Source organism: Acanthochromis polyacanthus, unplaced genomic scaffold (assembly GCF_021347895.1).
Source record: "Acanthochromis polyacanthus isolate Apoly-LR-REF ecotype Palm Island unplaced genomic scaffold, KAUST_Apoly_ChrSc contig12, whole genome shotgun sequence".
Lineage (NCBI taxonomy): Eukaryota > Metazoa > Chordata > Actinopteri > Pomacentridae > Acanthochromis > Acanthochromis polyacanthus.
Window position 1 is genome coordinate 24,171 of NW_026131298.1, and position 20,654 is coordinate 44,824.

A 20,654-nucleotide genomic window follows, 5' to 3' on the forward strand; every position below is an offset into this window, starting at 1 on the left:
GCTGCAGAATGCTGTGGTAGACGTTTAGGTTCAGGGTTCCTCTCACTCTGTATAAGAACCGACCCTGGATCCATCAAAGCAGCCCCAGACCATCATACTTCCTCCTCCATGTTTGACAGTTGATGTCACACACTGAGGAACCATCCTTTATCCTACTGGACGGCTACAAAAATCCTGCTGATGAACCAAAGATTTAAAATTTGGATTCTTCAGTTCATGATTCCTTCTTCCAGTCTTCAGTAGTCCATTGGTTGTGTTTCATGGTCGAGACAAGCCTCTTTTTCTTATTCTGACGTCTCCTGCTGCAACTCCAAATCTTCTCTTCACACTTGAATTGAGATTTCTTTCTATGATCACTATTCAGCTGTACGAGAAGCTGTTGACTTTCAGAAACTTGTCTTCTGATTCTGTTGTGGCTTTGAGTCTTCCATTTCTCTTCTTGTCAGAGTTTCCTCCAGTTTCTGAGCCTTTTGATGGTGAAGAAAACTGGACTCACTGACACCTTGACTTTCTTCACAGTTTCTCTGTGGGAAAGACCTGCTGTACATTTTAAGTGTTATGATGGTCTGTCTCTCTTCTATTGTTAATTGTCTTTTCCTCTCCATTGTTAAAGCAACACACTACTTTCTGCAGTAGAATATTGTTCTAATAATGCTCTGGAGGGTTTGGAGCCATGGTGTGTTCCAACTCTACTTTTATGCAGACAGATGAGGTTGGAAGTATTCTAGAAAAGTTGGATCTGTAGGATTTGGTTGCACCAACTTTCAAGGCTTGATCAACCTCCATTGCTGCAGAACAGCTTTAAGTTGTTAAACCATTTCTGTTATCTGAAAAATGCCTTTCTGTGTAATTCTGAAATGTACATTTTTTTTGCAGTTTTGGGTAACCTTACTTTGTTTTTCTTTCTTTTTTCTTTTTACCTCTGGCAGTTCAGCACTTACCTTCATAAAATGTCAAACTGTTCATTAGACTTGAACTACTTGAATTTCAGTTTTAAAAAATGGAAAAAATTGGATGTTTTAAAACTTTTGACCAATAGTTAATATATGCTAAGTCCGACTGAGGATGGAACATGTTTGTAGGAAAAGAACAACACAAAAGAAGTTTAAAGTTCATGTCAAAGATGGTGAGTTTGTTCTGACAGACAGGAAAATGTTTCTGGAGTCTCCTGAATGTTTGAATTTTCATTTTTCATTAATTTGTGACATTAGAATTTCATATTTTTGTCCAAATCTGTTCCTTTGTGTTGCTTGTTGTCTTTCTCAGTCACATGTAGAAATCCAGCCTCTAAACTATAAACAGTTTGACCTGATAAAACTGCAGTGCTGCCAATAAATGAACATTAACTGTAATTTAATGAGCTCTATAGAAAGTGGTGTGTATAGACGGACAGCTGAACTTTGACTCTGCGCTAGAATAAAGAGGTTAAAGAAGAGGGGAGGAGTGTAGAGCTGAGTTTGTAGGAGGGACCATCATTAAGAGAAGTGAGCAGTTCCTGGTTTGTCAGAGAAGAAAGAAGAGAAGCAGCATTAAAGCATCAGAGCCTCAACATGAAAGTCTTCCACACTTTTATCTGTTTCCTCTTCATCGGTGAGTTCAGTCACTTCTGATTTCTGTTCATTGTTCATCTTCTCACACTTATTTTTCTTCATTTCTTTAGAGTAGATCAGGAAGTTTTGCACCTCATTGAACAGTTTTAAGTGAGAACTCTGTTCCATGTTGTTGGTTTCTGTAGTTAAACATGAAGTTAACAGTCAGATATGAGTCACTGGAACATGCAGTTTATGTCTTAAAATCTAAATTTGTGAGGACATTAAAATGTTCAAAGTTTTTGTTTTCTTTTCAACAGTTTTTATTGGTTTTGCTTCACTTTCACCTCCAGAATTCAACAAAAATATGAGTTTGTGTTTGACTTCTGTTGTATGTCGACTGTATATTTGTGTTGCTTTGGAACAAACGCAGCAAACTCAGGAAACTGTAACCATCAGATAGACTCAGAAAAATATGTTTAGAGTCACAGAAGTAAAACATGTTTAAATCTACACAGAGTCAGTCTAAAATGTCTTAAAATATAAACCTGTGAGGACATTAAAGGGTTCAAACAAACATGTTCATCTTTAAATTATTATTTTTTGTTCACTGTCTTAATTTTGTTTTCTTTTGTTTTGCATCTTCGTTGAATGGTTTAGTTTTGTGCTGCTGGCTGGCAACATTTTTTTTTTCACACCAACGAAAGAGGAACAGAATTGCAGAATTCTAGTAAATCACTGGCAGCAGGTGTGGTTGTGAAGCAACACATTAAAACTTAACTTCAGCAGTAAAGATAGAATCAGCAGATGAAGACGTCTGACAGAAAATAAAAGAACAAACTAAACTTAAGGGAGCTCTAAAAACAGAAGCAGAAAAAGTGAAGATTGATGGATAAAAATGAAGCAGAAACCATGATGAAATATAAAAACATTAAAATAATTAGTTTGAAAAAGACAACATGACATTTATATGACATGATGGATGATTGTAGCCATAATTTAAATACACACATGGTGTTTGGAATTAGACTTGAAGAGAAAAATATTCAAAAAAATGTTTTTAATGTATTTTACAGAAATATATCATCTTCAGACTGCAGCGTGTTACAGGATGATGTTAGTAACTATTGATTATTTATCCTTTTAACAGCACTGCAGGATGGAAACACTGGATGTGTTGATGTAGAAAATGAACCCTTCAGAAGACTGGAAGGAGAAGACATCACAGTCAGATGTTCATTTGCTTTCTCTGGAGACACAAAGTTCTTCTGTAGGGAAAAATGTGAAGAAGGAAACATTCTCATTAAAACAACAAAGAACAACGATCAGAGAGGCAGATACAGCATTAGATATGAAAGCAAATCTTTTACATCAGACGATATTCTGCATGTGAGCATCAAACAGCTGAAGAAGTCTGACTCTGGTTGGTACAGATGTGCTTTGGGAAGATCTTTGTTTCCAGATTCATCTGAGGATTTTGAAATTGTTGTCTCAGAAGGTGAGTTTCTTATTTTCTTTCTGTTTCTGAAGGTATAAAGAAAGTGCTTCAGTATTTAAATTAAATATTTAGTTCTTATTTCCATCAGTTCTGCTGTAAAACATGTAGAAACCTCCAACTGTTCCTCCTGCAGACTCTCTGAATATTCATATATTCTATTTATCTGAGTGTTAATGAACCTGTCAGTTCAGCTTCCAGCAGTATGGTCAGGATTCTGATTATTTCACTGTTTACAGCTTCAACCACTTCACAACCAAAGTCCACTCTTCCAACTTTTCCACCGTCAACATTTCTCCCATCAGTCTCCACGGCAACAACACCAACAGAAGAGAGTTTGAGCTCCACTTCAGGAACATCTAAACCTCCATCAGCCTCCTCTGAAGACACCAGGAAGCAAGACTCATCTTCAGGTACATCATCAGGTCACATATATGAAGTCAGTTTTTAGTTTCCAATGACTCCTAGAACTCTGAATTGTTCTATGATGGAATCATTGAAACACATAAATCTTTTTGACAAAAAAGCCTTCACGGCAACAACACCAACAGAACAGAGTTTGAGCTCCACTTCAGGAACATCTAAACCTCCATCATCCTCCACTGAATCCTCCGAGCAGCTCGACTCATCTCCACCACGTTCAGGTACGTCTTATAAATAATCCCCCAGATTAATACAGATAAAGTATTTTGATGGGACTTTTTGACAGAACAAATGAAGCTTCTGTAGTTTACATAAGAATATACATATAAAATACCACCATCACTGTGGTGGTTTGTCTCTATGAAGCCATGAGGAGCATTAAAGTGTCTGAATGACAGAATGAACAGATTAATGAAGCAGCCATGTTTCATATCTCATGTCTGAAAATGGTTTTATATGAGTGACTGCTGCAGTAAAAACATGTGATGCAGAGGGATGTTTAAGCCGTTAATCAGGTAAACACGTGTTTAGTCTGCAGATGATCATGTTCCAGAACATATATTTACATCTTCTGTATCTCTGCAGGTTCATGAATGTGGAGCTTGTATGTATAAAACTTGTGGCTCCACATTTACTAAAGTGTCAGAGTAAAACCAACCTGTTCTCCTGTTAACACTCCTGCAGATCAGCAGCTTTACATGGGTCTGATTCTGGTGGTCAAGATCTTCATTTTATCGATGCCTTTGATGATTTTCTGTAAGAAGAGAAGATCCACCAAACCTAAAGGTGAAGCTGCAGAAACACACACAGCTTCCATCACTTCATCACTGATCACTGACTCACATTCATCTCCTGGAAACTGACACAAACCTGAACCTAAACTAACCTCACCGAACCTGCAGGTTATCTCGCGTTGTTCAGATCTTTTTTTTCTTTTTAATCAGTCCATCATATTAAAGTCACACCTCACAGTCAGACAGAAGTACATAAAAAAGCAGAAGGACTGTGTGGTTTTGTGTTTTTTTCATCTCTGGTCTAATCTTTACAGTCACAGCTCCTCGTCTTTCTTTTGACTTTGGTTCCTCCAGTTCTAGTTCCTATAGTGAGTCTGTGTCATGGTCTGTTTGTTTGTTTGTTTGTTTGTTTTGAGCAACATCTGACAGAAGATTAATAAGTTCTGTTTTATATTATCTTACATGTGTTTTCTGTTTTTCAGGTCCTGTGGAGACGATCTACATCAACGTCTCAGAGGTCAGTAAATATGAGACTCCTGAACTTCATTAGTGTTTGTGAAAGCAGCTGATTGAACAAACTAAACTCCTCCTCTTCATCTTCATCTTCCTCCTGCAGTCCAGCAGAGTGATTGAGGAGATCAGAGAGGACAGACAGATCAGTTCTCCTCCTGTGGAAACATCTTCAGTTCAGCCCTCCTTTAAGACTGAAACATGAAAATGCTGCACTTTTCCTTCAGGACTCCTGTAGAAACTCCTGCTTTGCTTCTGTGTCTGCTTTTAAAGCTTCCTCAGGTGTGAAGAGTGAACATTTATTTCCTGTGATCTCAGCAGAAACTCACCTTTTCTAACTCTGATCTCAACAAGCTCCTCGTATGAATCAGGGAAAGATTCTCCTCCTTCTTCATTATTCCATTTACTTAAAGCTCCAGTTCCACAGAGCATGATACTGCCACCTCCATGCTTGATGGTAGGTTTGGTGTTCTTTGGGTTAAAAAAGACTCTCCAAAGACAGACTGAAACCAGTTCCAAAAAGGTCTAAAAGCAGGATCAAAATCAAACCCAATGCAGTCCAAAAAATGTTCAGAACCAGTCAGAATACAGTCTGAAACTAGTCCTAAAAAGTCAACAACCAGTACAAAACCAGAGCCAGAGCCAAAAGGACAATGGAATCTGAGGTTTATTCTCTTTCTTCTCATTTTCTGTCTTTACAAGCCGTCGTCTCGACTTTTAGAACGTACTTTCATCCATTTCTTTCCTCCTGAAGGTTAAACCACTTCAGCAGATGTTGGTTGCAGCTTTTTTTTTTTTAATATAGAAATTCAACTATTAATGACATTCAAACTAGTGCACAGACGACAGCCACAACACTGTCTGGGATCAAAGTGTTCAACAACAAGAATGGCAGAAAAAACAGCTGGACTCTGTTTAACTTGGTGTTATTATGAATGAAGCCTGCAGGGGGCAGAGTAGGACTGAAATCAGACACAAAGCCACAATAAAAACAACTCATCCACATGCTGATCACATATTTAGCAGGTTTTCTACATATTTATGGAACATTTTCTATCACTGATAATAAATGATGCTGGAATCAGATGTGAACTGATGTTAAAACAAGGATCAGTTTTCCATGAATTCTAGATGGAACCAGAAGAACAACAAGCTGCCACTGCTGCACATGGACTCACTTCTGAACTCTCACATTCATCATTGACCTTTTTCTGGGCTTTTGTGGAGAAATCAGTCCAGCAGATCTTCTAGAATTAAACATTTGTTAGTGAAGTTGTTGCACGTCATTAAACCTGTGAACTCCAAGCAGCAGTTTGTGTCTAGTTTTTGGTCCCGTCATGTTTTTCTTCACTGTGCTTCATTTTTCAATCTAAAGTCCTGCAGCTCTTTGGAAACAGAACAACATGAAGAAGGAGAGAGAACTCAGAAATGTTATCTTTGCAGAATGACAGTTATGATAGAAAATCATGAAAAAGACAAAAATGAATTGAATTTCTTTATTTTCCAAAAAATGAAAAGAAAACTGGAACCAAACATTTTCCACGTGTCCACAGGTGTTACCAACACCAGACAAAAAGTGGTGACTCTACATAGCAGACATATTGAACCATTTACATGTTGAATTTCCATATTCCTGACATTTAAATGTCACAGTTTTAATCTCACATTTGGTTCATTTTCCCCACAGATGTTCACATCACACATGATCAGTTCTCAGACTGTTTAAAGTCTAGAATTCAGCTTCAGTCTGTTTTCTACCGTTGTGTGGCTCTGAAATGGTGACATTTTGTTGACTTTTATTTCTACATTTTCTTCAAATAGAACACGTCTTTCTGAGCTGCTGACAGGTTTTGGAGTCCTGATAGTAAAAAAGGTTTTTGTCTGCAGAACTGCTCATGTTTAAACCTGCAGTGGAACCTTTGTCTCCCCCTTCTGGCAGTGACAGTAATTACACCAACACTTCACTTTCTTGCACATTTGAGGCACTTCAGCTTCAGGGAGGAATGAACATTTGTGCATTTTTCTTTCGTGTTTATACTGATGTTACAGAAGCCTGTGTTGTCCTGTACATGTTTAAAGTTGTAAAACATGAGGTGAATATCTGTAAAACGCCCCCTGCAGGTTAAAAGCTCAAACTGCTGCCTGCTCTGTGACTGTAAATCTACTTCATTGTCCTTGTTTGACCTTAAACGGCTGAATAAACCTTGTTGTTGCTGTTTCTCAGTTTAAAACTGATGCATTCTTTGGGATCTCCAAGCGTCTCCGTCACAGGAGTGTGGTTCTCCTCTTCCGTTCTCATATATATAAAACCAGATTATACAGTGTGCAGGAAAACATGCAGTATGTTTGCATACTATAAGAATTAGTACCTACTGTATACTGCAGTATGCACTTAAAGGAAACAGAACAAGGATGTAATTGATCCTACAATCTAAATAAACACCAACTCATCATTTCATTCATTCAACACTGGAAACTCATTCAATTCTATTTTATTTTATTTTATTTGTATAGCACTAATTACAGATCAAATTGTCTGAAGACGCTTTACAGAACCCATATGCCTGAACCCCCAGAGCAAACCCTAAGGCGACAGTGGTCAGAAAAAATTCCCTTTTAACAGGAAACCTTGAAAGCAGAACCCAGCTCTTTATATGGGAGGACCCATCTGCTGCTGTCCAGCAGGTTGAGAGGGACAGAAGAGGTAGAGAGGTAGAAGGAAGGGGAGATGGAGGGACGGGAGAAGAGGAAGGTGGAGAACAAGGAACATATAACACACAATGGGACACATGCATGATCAGATAGATCAGTGGTTCCCAACCTGGGGTCCACGTCCCCATAAGGAGGACGCCAGAGATCTTTGTCTGCTCTGAGGCTGTGAGCTTAGAAACATTAGATTTTCACATTCTGGATCAAATCAGAGGAACACAATCACAAGTCCACCTATAAAACATTGTTAAAACACTTTTTTTTGCTCTTTCCTCAAAAATCCTTTGCTCCTTCGATGGCCACATCCAGACCTCCTTTGTCCACGCTTTCTTCAGGTTGGCTCGCTGCCTCATCCTGATTCATTATTTTTGTGTGCAGTGAGAAAATTACTGACGGGAACGACGTCTGAAAAACGCAAAACTGGTGAAGATTGATCAGTACCTAAAAACAACTCCGGCTACACCTCCAGAGTTCCCTTAAATTTGGTTTAGTGAAGGACAAGACAGAATTGTGTTATTTATGGTGAAATGCTTGCAAATGACAGCATGAAGCCAAGAAATGACAGCGACATCAGGAAACAAAACACAGTTTGGTAAAGTTGGAAAGATATTCATGGTGGGGGGGTGTTGGTTCCACAGGAGAAGCAACTGATGACTGAAGGCTCTGCCTGCCATTCTACTTTTAGAAATTCTGGGAACAACAAGTAAGCCTGCAGTCTGAGAGTTCTGCTGGGATAATATGCTGCTATCAGCTCTTTGAGAGAAATGCTCAGTTTATACAACAATTTAAAAAAGGAAGTATTGTTACATAAAAAAGATACATCTAGCAGAAAAAAAGGTAATCCACTTTAATACTATTCAGTTCAAACAACAATGCCTACTCAACTTACCAATAACTTCTATAAAGAAGAACACAATCACTTAGCATTTGTTTGAAGGAAAGAAAGTCTATACAGCTGAAGATAAATAAGAAAAACAACAAACACAACTAACACAGCGGTCCAGCTATTTAACAGTTACCACTCTAGACACTATACATCCAGCTAAGGACTTTAACAAGCAAGAGAAATGAAATCCTCTTCTGCTGGTGGGCCTTGAACACACATTTAGTGGAAGCACCTCAAACAAACATCACACTGAATGTGAAAGACACAGAATGTAGGTTTGAAAAAAGACGTCTTTAAGAAGCTCTACATTGTTATTGTTGTGTTATTGTTGTCATCAATTCAACAATTATTACTTCAAGTGGAGCCAAGGTAGAAATCAAACAGCAGTCCTAGGTATAAGAGAAGAATCTAACATCAGCATTAAAGACAATTCCCATGATCAAAAGAGTATTCCATTTCAGATTTAGAGATGACTGTTACTGACTCATGTTCCTGTTCCCCACAAAAGTGACATCTGTCTGTCAGCTCATCTGGTAAAAAACAAAGAGGACAGAAAAAATAAGAGCATGTGTGATGTTGTCATGCATCCAAACTTTCTTCATATTTAGGTAGTATTTACTAGAACTGTAACATTTGACAGGATTTTTATGGACAAGTCTATGAAATACCAAAATATCTCCGCGCAGTTTCCAGGAGAAGAGTAACAGTGATTTCCACTCTGTGTCTGTTTATCACCTCTTTTGTGGCAGAAAAACTTGTGTCTTCCTTTTGCAAGAGACATTGTGCAAACAGAAAAAGACATTTGAACAGAACGTTAAGCTGTGCCTCTTAGTAATTATGAGCTTATCTGTCACCATATAGAGATATTAACCTGCTGGAAGTTCACAACTTCTGACTTTTAGACATCTGAAAAAAGTGCAATATTATTTGTCTTGGTTCAAAAAAGGACAGTCGTGTTCCAGTTTCTAAATGTGAGGATGATGACATTGCTCTGCAAAGCAAACATACTTTCAGTGCAAAGACTCCACACCATGTACTGTCACATTGTTTTGTGTGTTGTACAGTACCGCATGTCCACCTTGAACAATTACAGCCTTTTTTTCTCATGAAAGCCCAACAGAAATAAAAGAATCATTTCTACATTGATCTTCCATAAATGTGTAGCAGTTTTGCAGCGATAGTTGACATGTCTGTTAGCATGCTTTTAAAACAAGGAGCCTCACCTTGTTGTGTCCAAACATTTTTTAATGGCTTCCTTCAACTCCCCCAGAGAATCCAAGTACAAGGATTGTTTTCTTGTGGGTAGATGACCTACAAGTATGTTTCCATGAAAAAAACAATCAGACATTATTTCTTCACCTGCTCTATTTTATACCAAGTACTGCATTAGTAGATTGACTCTTTTTATGTTTTATTGATATTTTAACTGAAAGTGTCCAGTGATTTTCCAGAATAATGTCATACTCCAGGGGTTTAATCTAACATTGAATGGAATAATAAAATAGAATCATTTGATCCAAATATGAATTGCACATTAAAAATCAATTAGAAATATTGATTCCTACAACTAAACAGTTTCAAGCACAATATCTCCTGACATATGAAACATAAAGATTTACAACACATGGATTTGAAATATTGAAAGCATTAGCTTTCCTTTTAGCTTTTACATTTCAAATCTATTGAAATGTGAGTGAAAATCCATAACATTCATCATACCAATGCATACCTTGATTCTTTGAGTCCTTTTCTGCCACATTGCAGTCACAGCTAATGAATCAATGAATGCTGCTTTTGCAGGATTCTGCTGATTGTGTTCACACACTATGACAGCCAAATATGCACTGATTACCTGGAAGAACAATTCAAGCACATAAGATCAGACTTTTTGACTCTAAAAATACATTGACTGTTTCAAAGATGACTTGTAAAGCTGTAAAACCGATCTATCTATAGAGCAAAAATAAAGTTCAATAATATTAGAGCTGCTTTTCCAGCTCCATGTCAGGACCAACTCTGTTAATGTCCCAGTAATATCATTTGGATGCCCCAGTTTTGGAGAGGAGGGCATGGACTTCTTTTCCTGCCCAAGCATCCTTAACATCTATCAGAATAATAAGAAAATGATGAAGAAAATTAACTGAGGGGAAAAAGCAAGTGACAGAGAAAATGTTCCATTTGTCTGTCAGAGCTTGGGTATATGTTGGTGTTTCTGCTGGCTGTAATGGCCGTATGGAATTTGGGTGGACTGTGGCTGCTGGGACAGCTGCTGGGGCAACTTATCATTTTATTCAACAGACTGCATGAATGAATACTGCCTTGTATGTTGATTTAGAAGAACATTGAGGACTAACTACTTGTGATACAAAAAATGCACTCAGAGCATCTTTTCTGTCATTTTTGTACACTGAGATAAATATTTCTGAGGTTTCTATGGATTTAAAAACATTTTTGCCTTCTTGGACTGAACTCACCTTGATGGAATGAATTCTGTGCTTTTTAATAGAGTCACTGCTTACCTGAACACTGGGAAACCTGATGATGACATATTATGCTTGAGTAGCGCTTTTTAAAAAAGCACATGTACACTTAATACCATGAGGATTTTTTATGATAGAATTTGAGCAAAATAAAAAAAGAACTTAGGAGAAACTGTTTTTTCTTCCATGACCCTATTCCATAGTAATTCCATGTGGTTTCAGTTTAGGGCTGACTTACCCACTTGTTGATATCCACTGACATCCCCGCTCAATAAAACCTTTTGGAGATAGCATCTCTCATTTCTGTCTGGACACAGTCTGCCCCAGTGGGACTTGCATGAAAATCCACAAAGGTTTCATTGGCCTCATTAGCCCCACACACCACTTTGGTTTTCAGTGCTTTTGCAGTACCCTTGTGTCGCCAATAATAAAGCTCCCTTCCTAAATAATGAGAGGAAAAGGAGCAGTATTTCACAAACTGCTGCTCTTAAATGCATGATACATACTGGATGGTATGCGTTATTATATGATACGCTTTCAGATGATGCTTGAAAAAAGCCTTCATGTTAGTCTGACTGCAGAGATTACAAAGGTTTGATCTTGCAAAACATACCAACAACTTTAAGATTTCAATATTATTTGTAAAATATGATGAGACATAGAGTCCTGTATAATTTAATCATGACAGACAGAAACTGCTTCAGATGTGATTTTAGACAATTTTATTTGTTCCGTGTTTATTCTGTCACATTTGTGAAATGGTGATGACGTCATTGGTCTTACCTTCAGTGTCATACAGATGAAACTTTCCTTGAAGTAATAAGTTTTCCGTCTTGGTGAACTTTGAGGGGTTACTCTTTTTTAGCTTCATATTGGACAATGAGTTTGTAATCTGTAGGATTCATTGCTAACTCTTTTTAATTGACAAAATCAAGGTTGATGATGCCGATCCTCGACCTGCTCCAAAATGCTGAAGGCTGACCTTGTGTCATTTGCAGAATTGATTGAAGAATCACGTGTTCTACACATGTAGACACCTGAGAAACTTTCATTATAGAGGAGGGATACATTTTCTGGCAGGCACAGTCAATCAGGCTGAAATAATGTGTATCCCCTATAACTTTAGCTGTGATTCATGAAACTAGTCCTAAGTCACAAGTTTTGTTGTGCATGACCACAAATGTCTGCAGAATAAACCACATGATGTTGGTACATCACCTGAGGAATATAGAGGGGGGTACATTTTCTAGCAGACGCAGTCAATCAGGCTGTAATTATGTGTCTCCCCCTCAAAAAATGTTCTGCTAGATCCTCCTGTATCATCATTTGTCTGTGTGGAGAATTTCTGAATAAATGCTATGAAGTTCTGATGATCAACAGAGGGGGAATTAAAAAAAATATCTGAAGATAAGACACCCTGTGGAAAGGAAAGTGAGTTACAGCAACAAGTGTTGTTGGCAGTGCTGCAGTAAATTCATCAGAGTCTATAATTCCAGTGAAAAAGGTGGAATTGAGTGTGGCAGTGTGTTCAAATGCTCACAGTGGTGTTGGTTTTACTGGATCAGAAGTTGGACAGATTGATCCTGACCAATGAATTACAGCACATTTGAATCTAGCACCCAGAGAGTATTGAGCCTACGTTTAGTTAGCAGGCTGATCGCCCAGCAACATGACGCTAAACTGGATTTCTACGTGATGCTGTAAAAATCCTTCACATGTGCTTCATTAAACTCTCTCTGGACACCAAGGCTTCAGCTGACATGTTTCCAGGACACTTTGTTCTCATCAGCTCAATGTGCTGCAGGTAGAGAAGATCAACAAGTTTGACTGCAGCTGGAAATAGAAAGAAAAGTCAAATCTAATCCTGCACTGAAACAAACATCCTGAAACTTACTGCACACTCTGCAACCTGACATCAACCTCCACACTGGAAAAAATATGTGGAAAGGAACGGTGAACATCTGGCAGCAAGGAGGCCAGAGGAAATGTTTGAAGAGAGAAACACAACATTTAAGAAGTGGAGAAAGTGAGAAAATGACAGAAAACATCTGTCACTTATTGGAATAGTTGTTGTTGAGGTGAAAACAGGAAAACAGTCATTTTTATTGGTCACACATTGTACAACAACAATTTACTAGTTGGAAAAAGAAAGATTCTAAAATTGTAGAAATTAACACTTTTTTTTATCATTTTACACAGATTATCTGTAATTGAACTAAATCCTGCAAAACTGTCAAATAAAACAGTGGAATGCTTTGGAATCATTTCTGCCTTTAATAGAATTAATATATATCGTATACATATACATAGTTTGTCCTTCAGATTCTGTAAAAATGATATTTTTTGCTGATTTAAATTCAATAAACAAGAGTGTGAGAGTTAAATGGTATAAAAGAACAAATGAACATTTATTAAAATAGTGAATTTTAATGTTCACATTATTCTACAGTTTTTTACAGCAAACATTCTGAATAAATGAACATTTTTTCTGTGATTTTATTCCAGATTATCTGTAATTTAACAAAACACAGCAAAAATGTCAATTAAGTGTTAAAATATTTCTCATTTTCAATCTTTAATAAACATAAATAGTCTTTAAAATGAGGACAAATATCTGTAAAATAATGTGACTTGTTGCTGATTAAAATAAAGTAAAAATGTTGTTAAAGAACAAATGACTATTTATTAAAATACCTAACCCTATTGATGTGGACATTATTTACAGTTGAACATGGAAGTTAATACTTTTCTGGGATTTTACTAGATATTGTTTGTAATTGAACAAAACAAACAGAACTGGTTGTAAAATAATGATCATTTTTTACAGTCATGGTATCATGTGAACATTAACGGGGAAATCTGTGTTTGTTTTGTTTCTTGTGAACTTAATTTAATGAGTTGAGTGAACTCTGAGCTGTTCATTCATTCAACTCAATATTTGAAGAAAAAATGCCTCAAGTTCTACAAATTCATGTTTTTTAGTTCTAAAGTGGTTTGAAAAGAAAAATGAGACATTTTAAGTCCAAATAATTAGTAATTAGTAAAACTCCTGTATTTCTCTAAAGTAAACTAGAACAGATGAGTTGATGTGACTGAATGAATTCCTGATGTTTTACAGTGCAGTAACATGGTCCAGTCAGAGTCTCTACACACCAGCTGCTGCTGCTTCAACATCTGGATCATCAGGACACACTTCATCCTCTCAGCACAAACACCGTCCTGATCAGCATCACTTCCATCTGCAGAGAGAAGAAGAAAGAGCAGAGGAGATCAATGAGTTTGATCAGCAGCTCATCAGGACTTCAGTCGTGTTCAGAGCAGCAGCTTCATGTTAACGTGTTGGAGTGAACACACTGAGCTCCAAGCTCACACACTGCATGAAAAGCCAGACTATCAGTCCTGTGAATTACAGAAAACCTACCAAGTTCATGGCAGTTATCAGCAGTTCACAGGCTGTGAACTCCAGGTTTGTCTGTGCTGGAAATTGCTGTAAACAGATCCTGATGTGGGGTTGGGGGGTGGGTGTGTGGGGCAAGAGGGGCATGAGACTTCACACCTAGAGCATTACAGAGGTGTGAAAAACTAATTAGCATCTGGCCTGTCTGTCTAGTGTTACTCAGGACACCCACTGGATGAAACGAGACAAATCATGACAGACAAAAAAACATGTCATGATTGGTTGATAGATCTGTTGCTATTGGTCAGCCCCTGGACCATGAAACCTAAAGGTGAGTGTCCACTCGATGTGATTTTCCAGCATGTAAACACGACACATCTGAAAATCGCTCGCATGGTGGGCGGTCAGTAGCAGAGCACAACATTGTCACATGACAGCACTCAAGCAACAGCTGATCACTACGTGGTCATGTGACCGAGCTTTCAGCTTGATGGTCCGGCAGACAAGTCGGATAAACACAGCGGCTTGGCGGCAAACTTTCTCTTTCATTTCGATAAATCTTCAGCAAAAAGTATTTCTGAAAGCATTTGAGGTGAGAAATAAGCTGTACAGCAGCTGTTCACTGAAGCTCAAACATTGTCATGTGACAATTTTGTGGCTCTCTAGTGACGTCCACCATGAGTGTGATTTTCAGATGCAGTTTGTTTACATGCAAGAAAATCACATCTAGTGGACATGTGGCTAAACACACCATGACAACAAGCTTGTGGCTCCTCTGATTGGCTGACTGCTGTCTCTGTGTTTCTGTCTCCATTCTGCTCTCACAGCTTCACTGAGAAGCTGCAGGTTTACAGGAGACACTGGATCTTTGCTTTGATATTGACTGTGTTTAGTAGAAAACTGCTGGAAGCAGCAGAGACTGATGGAACCTTCTACTGACCTTAGAGTCTGCAGGCTGCAGTCTGGACTCTTCACAAGATCTAACAGATGTTTCACTCCTGAATCCTTCAGGTTGTTTCCACTCAGGTCCAGATGTTCCAGATGGGAGGGGTTGGACTTCAGAGCTGAGACCAGAGAATCACAGCTGATCTCTGACAAACTGCAGTACTCCAATCTGAATGAAGAATAAAAGATGTGAGTTGAGGAGACAAAGTTCCTGCTGGAAATCATTCAGAGTTTCATCATGAGTTCAGAGCTGAAGAAGCTTCAGAATGTCCAAGTTTACAAAATGGAAACTCCAAACAGCTGAAGCCAACAGGATGCAGCTTCAAACAGTCCAACAGAAGCAGTGAAGAAGAGCTCTCATTAATATTAATGACAACATGCTGCTGCTTCAATAAAGACGGAGTGACTTCAGCTCTGAAACTCTGCAGCTCCACCAGTGGCTCCATCCACACAAACTCATGCTGAGCAACAAACACAAGGAAAAACACTCTGACATTTATTTCACTTTCTGCTCACAGTCACACAAACACACAAGAAGGAAACGTGGACAAAATGAGGCTCCAGACTCTAAAATATCTTCATGTTGTGGAACCATGGAGACGTTTCCATCAGGACTCTACATTCACATCATTTCATTCTTCATCCATCTGTCACTGATAGTGGAAAGTGTCCATCACAGTTTTCAGAGGACCAGGTGACGTCTTCAAACTCTTTTCTCAAACACAAACATCTTCACTTTTAATGACTCAAACCAGAGAAAAGAAGAAAATCAGCAGAAAGTGAAGCAGGAAATGTTCCCATTGCTCCTGATAAATGACTTCAACTCTTCATCAACTGTCACAACTTTTGTTGCTGGATTTTCTGCTCATTCAACAACTGATGGATCAGCTTCATGTTTCATCAGCAGATAAATCAAACGGCTGCATCTTGGATTTCAACATTTCACTTTCTCAAACATCACATGGCTTCATCCAAGTGTTGAACCAGCAGATGCTGAATATTAGTTTCTGTCTCTCAGGATGAAAAACTGCTTCAATTACAGCTCAAACTATCAGTCCACTGTTTGATGAGTCCATGAACAAAAGCTTTCAAACATTTACATCATGGTTTCACTCATTTATCCAGTAAAAACATCAAACTGCTTCCACTTTGTCCACTGTCAACACTCTCTGTTTTCTGTCACATTAAACTGAATATTTGTGCTTCTGGACTGTTGCTGGAACAAAACCAGACATTTGAAGACGTCACCTTCAACTCTGACAAACTGTTTACAACATTTGATAAACTAAACCAGTGAAACACCTGAAAGCTTCATCAGGAATAAAAACAGCTGCTAGTTGCTGCTGTCACTTTGAATGAAAGAGAAACATGAGGTCAGATATGAGCTGAAGATCACGTGTGTCAGAGTTTCACAGTCAATTATTCACTGGAGGATTTTTCTGCTTTTATTCAGCCTTGAAATGTGCAGCTCAACATTTCTCTGCCACAGTCCAAGGACTAAAGCAGAGAAGAAGAAAACAGACGTTACCATGAAGATCCTCAGTGTGGATCAGTAGAACATCAGCCTGATGGCTGCAGTTTAGAGTCACCACAACTTTACATCACATTCATCTCAGCACACAAAGAAAACATGATGTCTGACCTCAGAGTCTTCAGGATGCAGTCTGGACTCTTCAGAAAACCACTCAGATGTTTCACTCCTGAATCCTGCAGGTTGTTGAAGCTCAGGTCCAGATGTTCCAGATGGGAGGGGTTGGACTTCAGAGCTGAGACCAGAGAATCACAGCTGATCTCTGACAAACTGCAGAACTCCAAGCTGAATAAAGAATAAAAGATGTGTATAAAATCATTGATGATCCATCAGATGTGTTCAGGTTCTGAATGTGCAGATCAACATTACTTTGTCCTCATCAATCAGCTTTTCTCTAAAAGCAGCAGAGTGACTTTGTCCTTCTGTTATTGTGGATCATCATCATGTCAGCCTTCTACACACATCATCCACATGTCAGCACAACATTCATCCACCTATTCATGTCCACACATCAAGCTGTAATGCAGGGATGTGCAGAGGTGGGGGGTGGGGGGCTGAAGCACCTGCCCCTTCTGCCTTGATGCTCAAAGTGCCTTTTTGTCAAAGTTGTATTTTTTTAATTCTATTTAAGTTTATTTAATTTAGTTTTTTATTTGTAAGTGTAAGTGTAAGTGTGTGTGTGTGTGTGTGTGTGTGTGTGTGTGTAAAAAAGTATTTGAGGCCCAAAATAATAAATAAAACAAAATACTAATAACTCAGATCTCCCCTCCACAGTCACATGATCTACGTCTCTCTCTGACGTGTCCTGAGCTCAGCGCTGCTCGTCTAGAAACCAGAGACCCGAGGGAGGACTTCAACAACTGATGGTCCTGATGGTCCAGTGAGGAGGTTCTGCAGCGTTATTCCTTTGAGTACGGTGTATTTTAGCAAGATGACTGATGAAGTGAAGTGAGCATCCTGTGTGTGTGTCTGACTCTAACACACCTCTCATCAGTTCAAGCTGCTAGTTAACCACACAGTGCTGAGAGGATAAAGTATGCCAGGCTTCTTTTTCTTTCTCTATGTTTCTGTTGTCATGGGCAAAGTGCATCAGAGAGATGTATTATTTTACTGTCAGTGAGCTGCAGTGTGTTTCCTGTTTCTAGAGGTAATGAGGCAGAGGTTATTTATTTCACTAAAACTATGGACATGAATTTTCACATCATTTTGGACTATTGCAGTAAAAATACAATAACAATAATAAATAGAAGAATTTGAATTGTGATTTTCTCAACCTCTCATTTAAAGATATCAGTACTTGTTTATAACATTTGTATAAATAGACAAATTCAATATAATATGCAGAAATATAAAATATAGAACTTTTATACCTTTGCTGTCTTGTGCAAAGTGGATAGTCAAACTGAATAAAAGCACAAACACATTTAAATACATGATTTATGTTTCTTTTTTTACCTTTATTATTAGCACTATGAATAATAAAGGGCAGATTATAAATCAGCATCATGGAGCAAATCCATGTCTATACAGTAAATGTCTGGAAAAGGAATGAAATTTAAAAGCAAGGACTCCAGGAAGAGTAGCCACAGTTAAACAGGCCAGTGTCTAATGGGGATCTAAATTCAACTTTAAAATAACAATTAGAAGGACTTGATGGTGGCCATATGAGGGTTTGAATTACTGACCTTCCAATCAGCAGTCCAGAGACTTAACCATTGTTCCACTGCTTCCATGTTATATTCTACATGAATATGGGTTCCTACAATTCAGCCAGAATTATCAGGTATGTTTCTGTACGGTGTTTCACATTCATGCTCCATGTGCCCCCTTTAAACTTGGAGCACCTGCCCCTCCAAAGGCCTCTGCACGGCCCTGCTGTAATGAGCAGCAAAAGTCAAAACAGAACTCTGGTTCACGTCACTTGACAAACAAAAATAGTCCTGCTTTATGAACAAAATGCAATAAGATTTGGTTTGCAAACACTTTAAACAAATAAGGTACTTTTTAACAGCAGTATTTCCTTTACACAGCAGCAGTTAAAATATTTCTTTTAAACCTCAACTTAAACAATAATGTAGTCAAATTAGTGGTGGGACGACAATAAGACAATTAATTAATTAGAGGCTTTGTGATTGTTTAATCTCCATTTATGGCATTTTTGTCAAATAACTATCTGACACAATAAGTAAAGTTAAAATTAAATTTTACAAAATTTCAAATAAACTTTGGTTGACAATTGAATAGATGAATAGACATATACGTGAACTTAAAAACTAAAATGTTTGTTTCATTTACATTTATCTACATTTTTCATCTGTCTGCTACATTCACAGATTACTGCAAACTCAAAGTGACATTAGAGCAATTACATTTAACATTAGAAGATTTTTTGTTCACTCAAGCTCTTTCAATGTCTTGAAAAGTGGTCTATTATGGGATGGCTACACTGTTTGCCGGTACCAGGACTGTCATAGCTAACGTTAGCTCTGGTGCTAACAGCAGCATGTTTTACATTGAAGTGATCTGTCGACTTTAAGTGCTGCAGTGATCAGAAAACTAAAACTACGCTTTTATCTAAGCTGCCATCGGTAAGATTTTTAAAAGAACATTTTCCAGCCAACAAGCTCAATGAGGTCTGGTCTTCCATCACTGTTCACCAAACTTTCTTGTGGCTGATTCACTCTGCTTCCTGTGCATCTTGTTCACGACTGGAAAACAGACTTTAGGTTCATTAGGTTCAGTGTTTCTGGTGTGACAGAAATTATGGAACTCAGAAAGGTGGGATTAAATTAAATGCATTATTTTTTTAAGGTGGTATTTTTTCTGGAACTAATTAATCAAAGTTATTGCATTAAAATCCGAGTAAAATCAACATAACGCTACAGAACTCTACTCTCCACGCCACCGGTCTCCACACTGACAGTGACCCAAAAACGAAGGATTCACTTCATGAGATCAGCTCACACTAACATCAGCTTCAGCTTCTGACTGACACTAATCAAGTCAAAGTCCACCAAAGTTCCATGTAGCTGAATATATAGAAAAAGCATCAACAGACAGTGAACTGACCTGAGAGTCTCCAGTTTACAGTTTGGACTCTGCAGTCCATCACAAAGATGCTTCACTCCTGAATCCTGCAGCTTGTTTCCACTCAGGTCCAGTTCTATCAGATGGGAGGGGTTGGACTTCAGAGCTGAGGCCACGACTTCACAGTGACTCTCTGAGAGTCCACAGTCAGAAAGTCTGTTATGAGACATAAATGACAAAACATGTTATTATGAAAAACACTTTAGATTTCCTTCATGCATTTGAAGCAGAACATTTGGACACATCAGTGGTTCAGCTGATCTTCTCTGTGTTTGACATGAAACTGAATTCTCATCAGCCTCTCTCACACCTGCACACTTTGAACCTGGAATCATTTGATATAAATCTATAGAATGTAAATGTTGAATCTGCAGATGGAGGACAGAAGATGGAGTTCCATTCAGGCTTCCATACTGTCCACAGTCTGTCAGTGTGATCTGATCCCACATCTGACTCCACAAAGTTCTCAGGAGAACATCTGGATCAGGAGAACATTTTCTGTCCTGTTTTTACTGGATTCAGGATATTGTGACTGAGTTGAGCTCAGAGAACATTTGAAGTAGAAAGATGATGATGTCTCTGCTGTGGACCTGCTGCTGTCAGCTTCACCTCCATCACTCACATTTACAGTCTGCTGTCAAACGCTACACAAACCAAACTGATCACTGGACATCACACCTGAACATCATTAATATGAACATCAGGAAACATTCTGATGTGATGACAGACCACTGAGTCAACTTTTGTCCTCAACGTTCTTTTATGAACTTCTGAAAAACTTGTTCAGCAAAAACACAAAGAACAAACCAGTAAAGTTGAATCATTTCCACCATAAAGTCTCACAAACATGTTATCAGGGTTTGGAGCATTAAAAACACAACTCTGAGTAGGGCTGCACGATTATGGCCAAAATGATAATCATGATTAT

The 20,654-nt window shown here is 38.2% G+C and overlaps 2 protein-coding genes across 2 annotated transcripts; one reads left to right on the forward strand and one right to left on the reverse strand.

The window, feature by feature from the left end:
* The first annotated feature begins 1,550 nt into the window (after positions 1-1,550).
* On the forward strand, positions 1,551-4,317 carry LOC127532761 (putative protein TPRXL). The gene is made up of 5 exons (XM_051944789.1): positions 1,551-1,590; positions 2,680-3,027; positions 3,330-3,437; positions 3,552-3,668; positions 4,132-4,317. Exons 1-5 carry the CDS (start codon positions 1,551-1,553, stop codon positions 4,308-4,310), a joined length of 792 nt encoding a protein of 263 aa, XP_051800749.1. The 3' UTR covers positions 4,311-4,317.
* An 8,700-nt stretch (positions 4,318-13,017) lies between these two features.
* Positions 13,018-20,030, reverse strand: LOC127532762 (ribonuclease inhibitor-like). Its single transcript, XM_051944790.1, has 4 exons — positions 19,709-20,030; positions 16,751-16,924; positions 15,104-15,277; positions 13,018-14,005 (listed from the first exon to the last, which is right to left on the reverse strand). The coding sequence occupies exons 1-4, from the start codon at positions 19,894-19,896 to the stop codon at positions 13,996-13,998; spliced, it is 546 nt and encodes a 181-aa protein (XP_051800750.1). The 5' UTR covers positions 19,897-20,030; the 3' UTR covers positions 13,018-13,995.
* Positions 20,031-20,654: the final 624 nt, after the last annotated feature.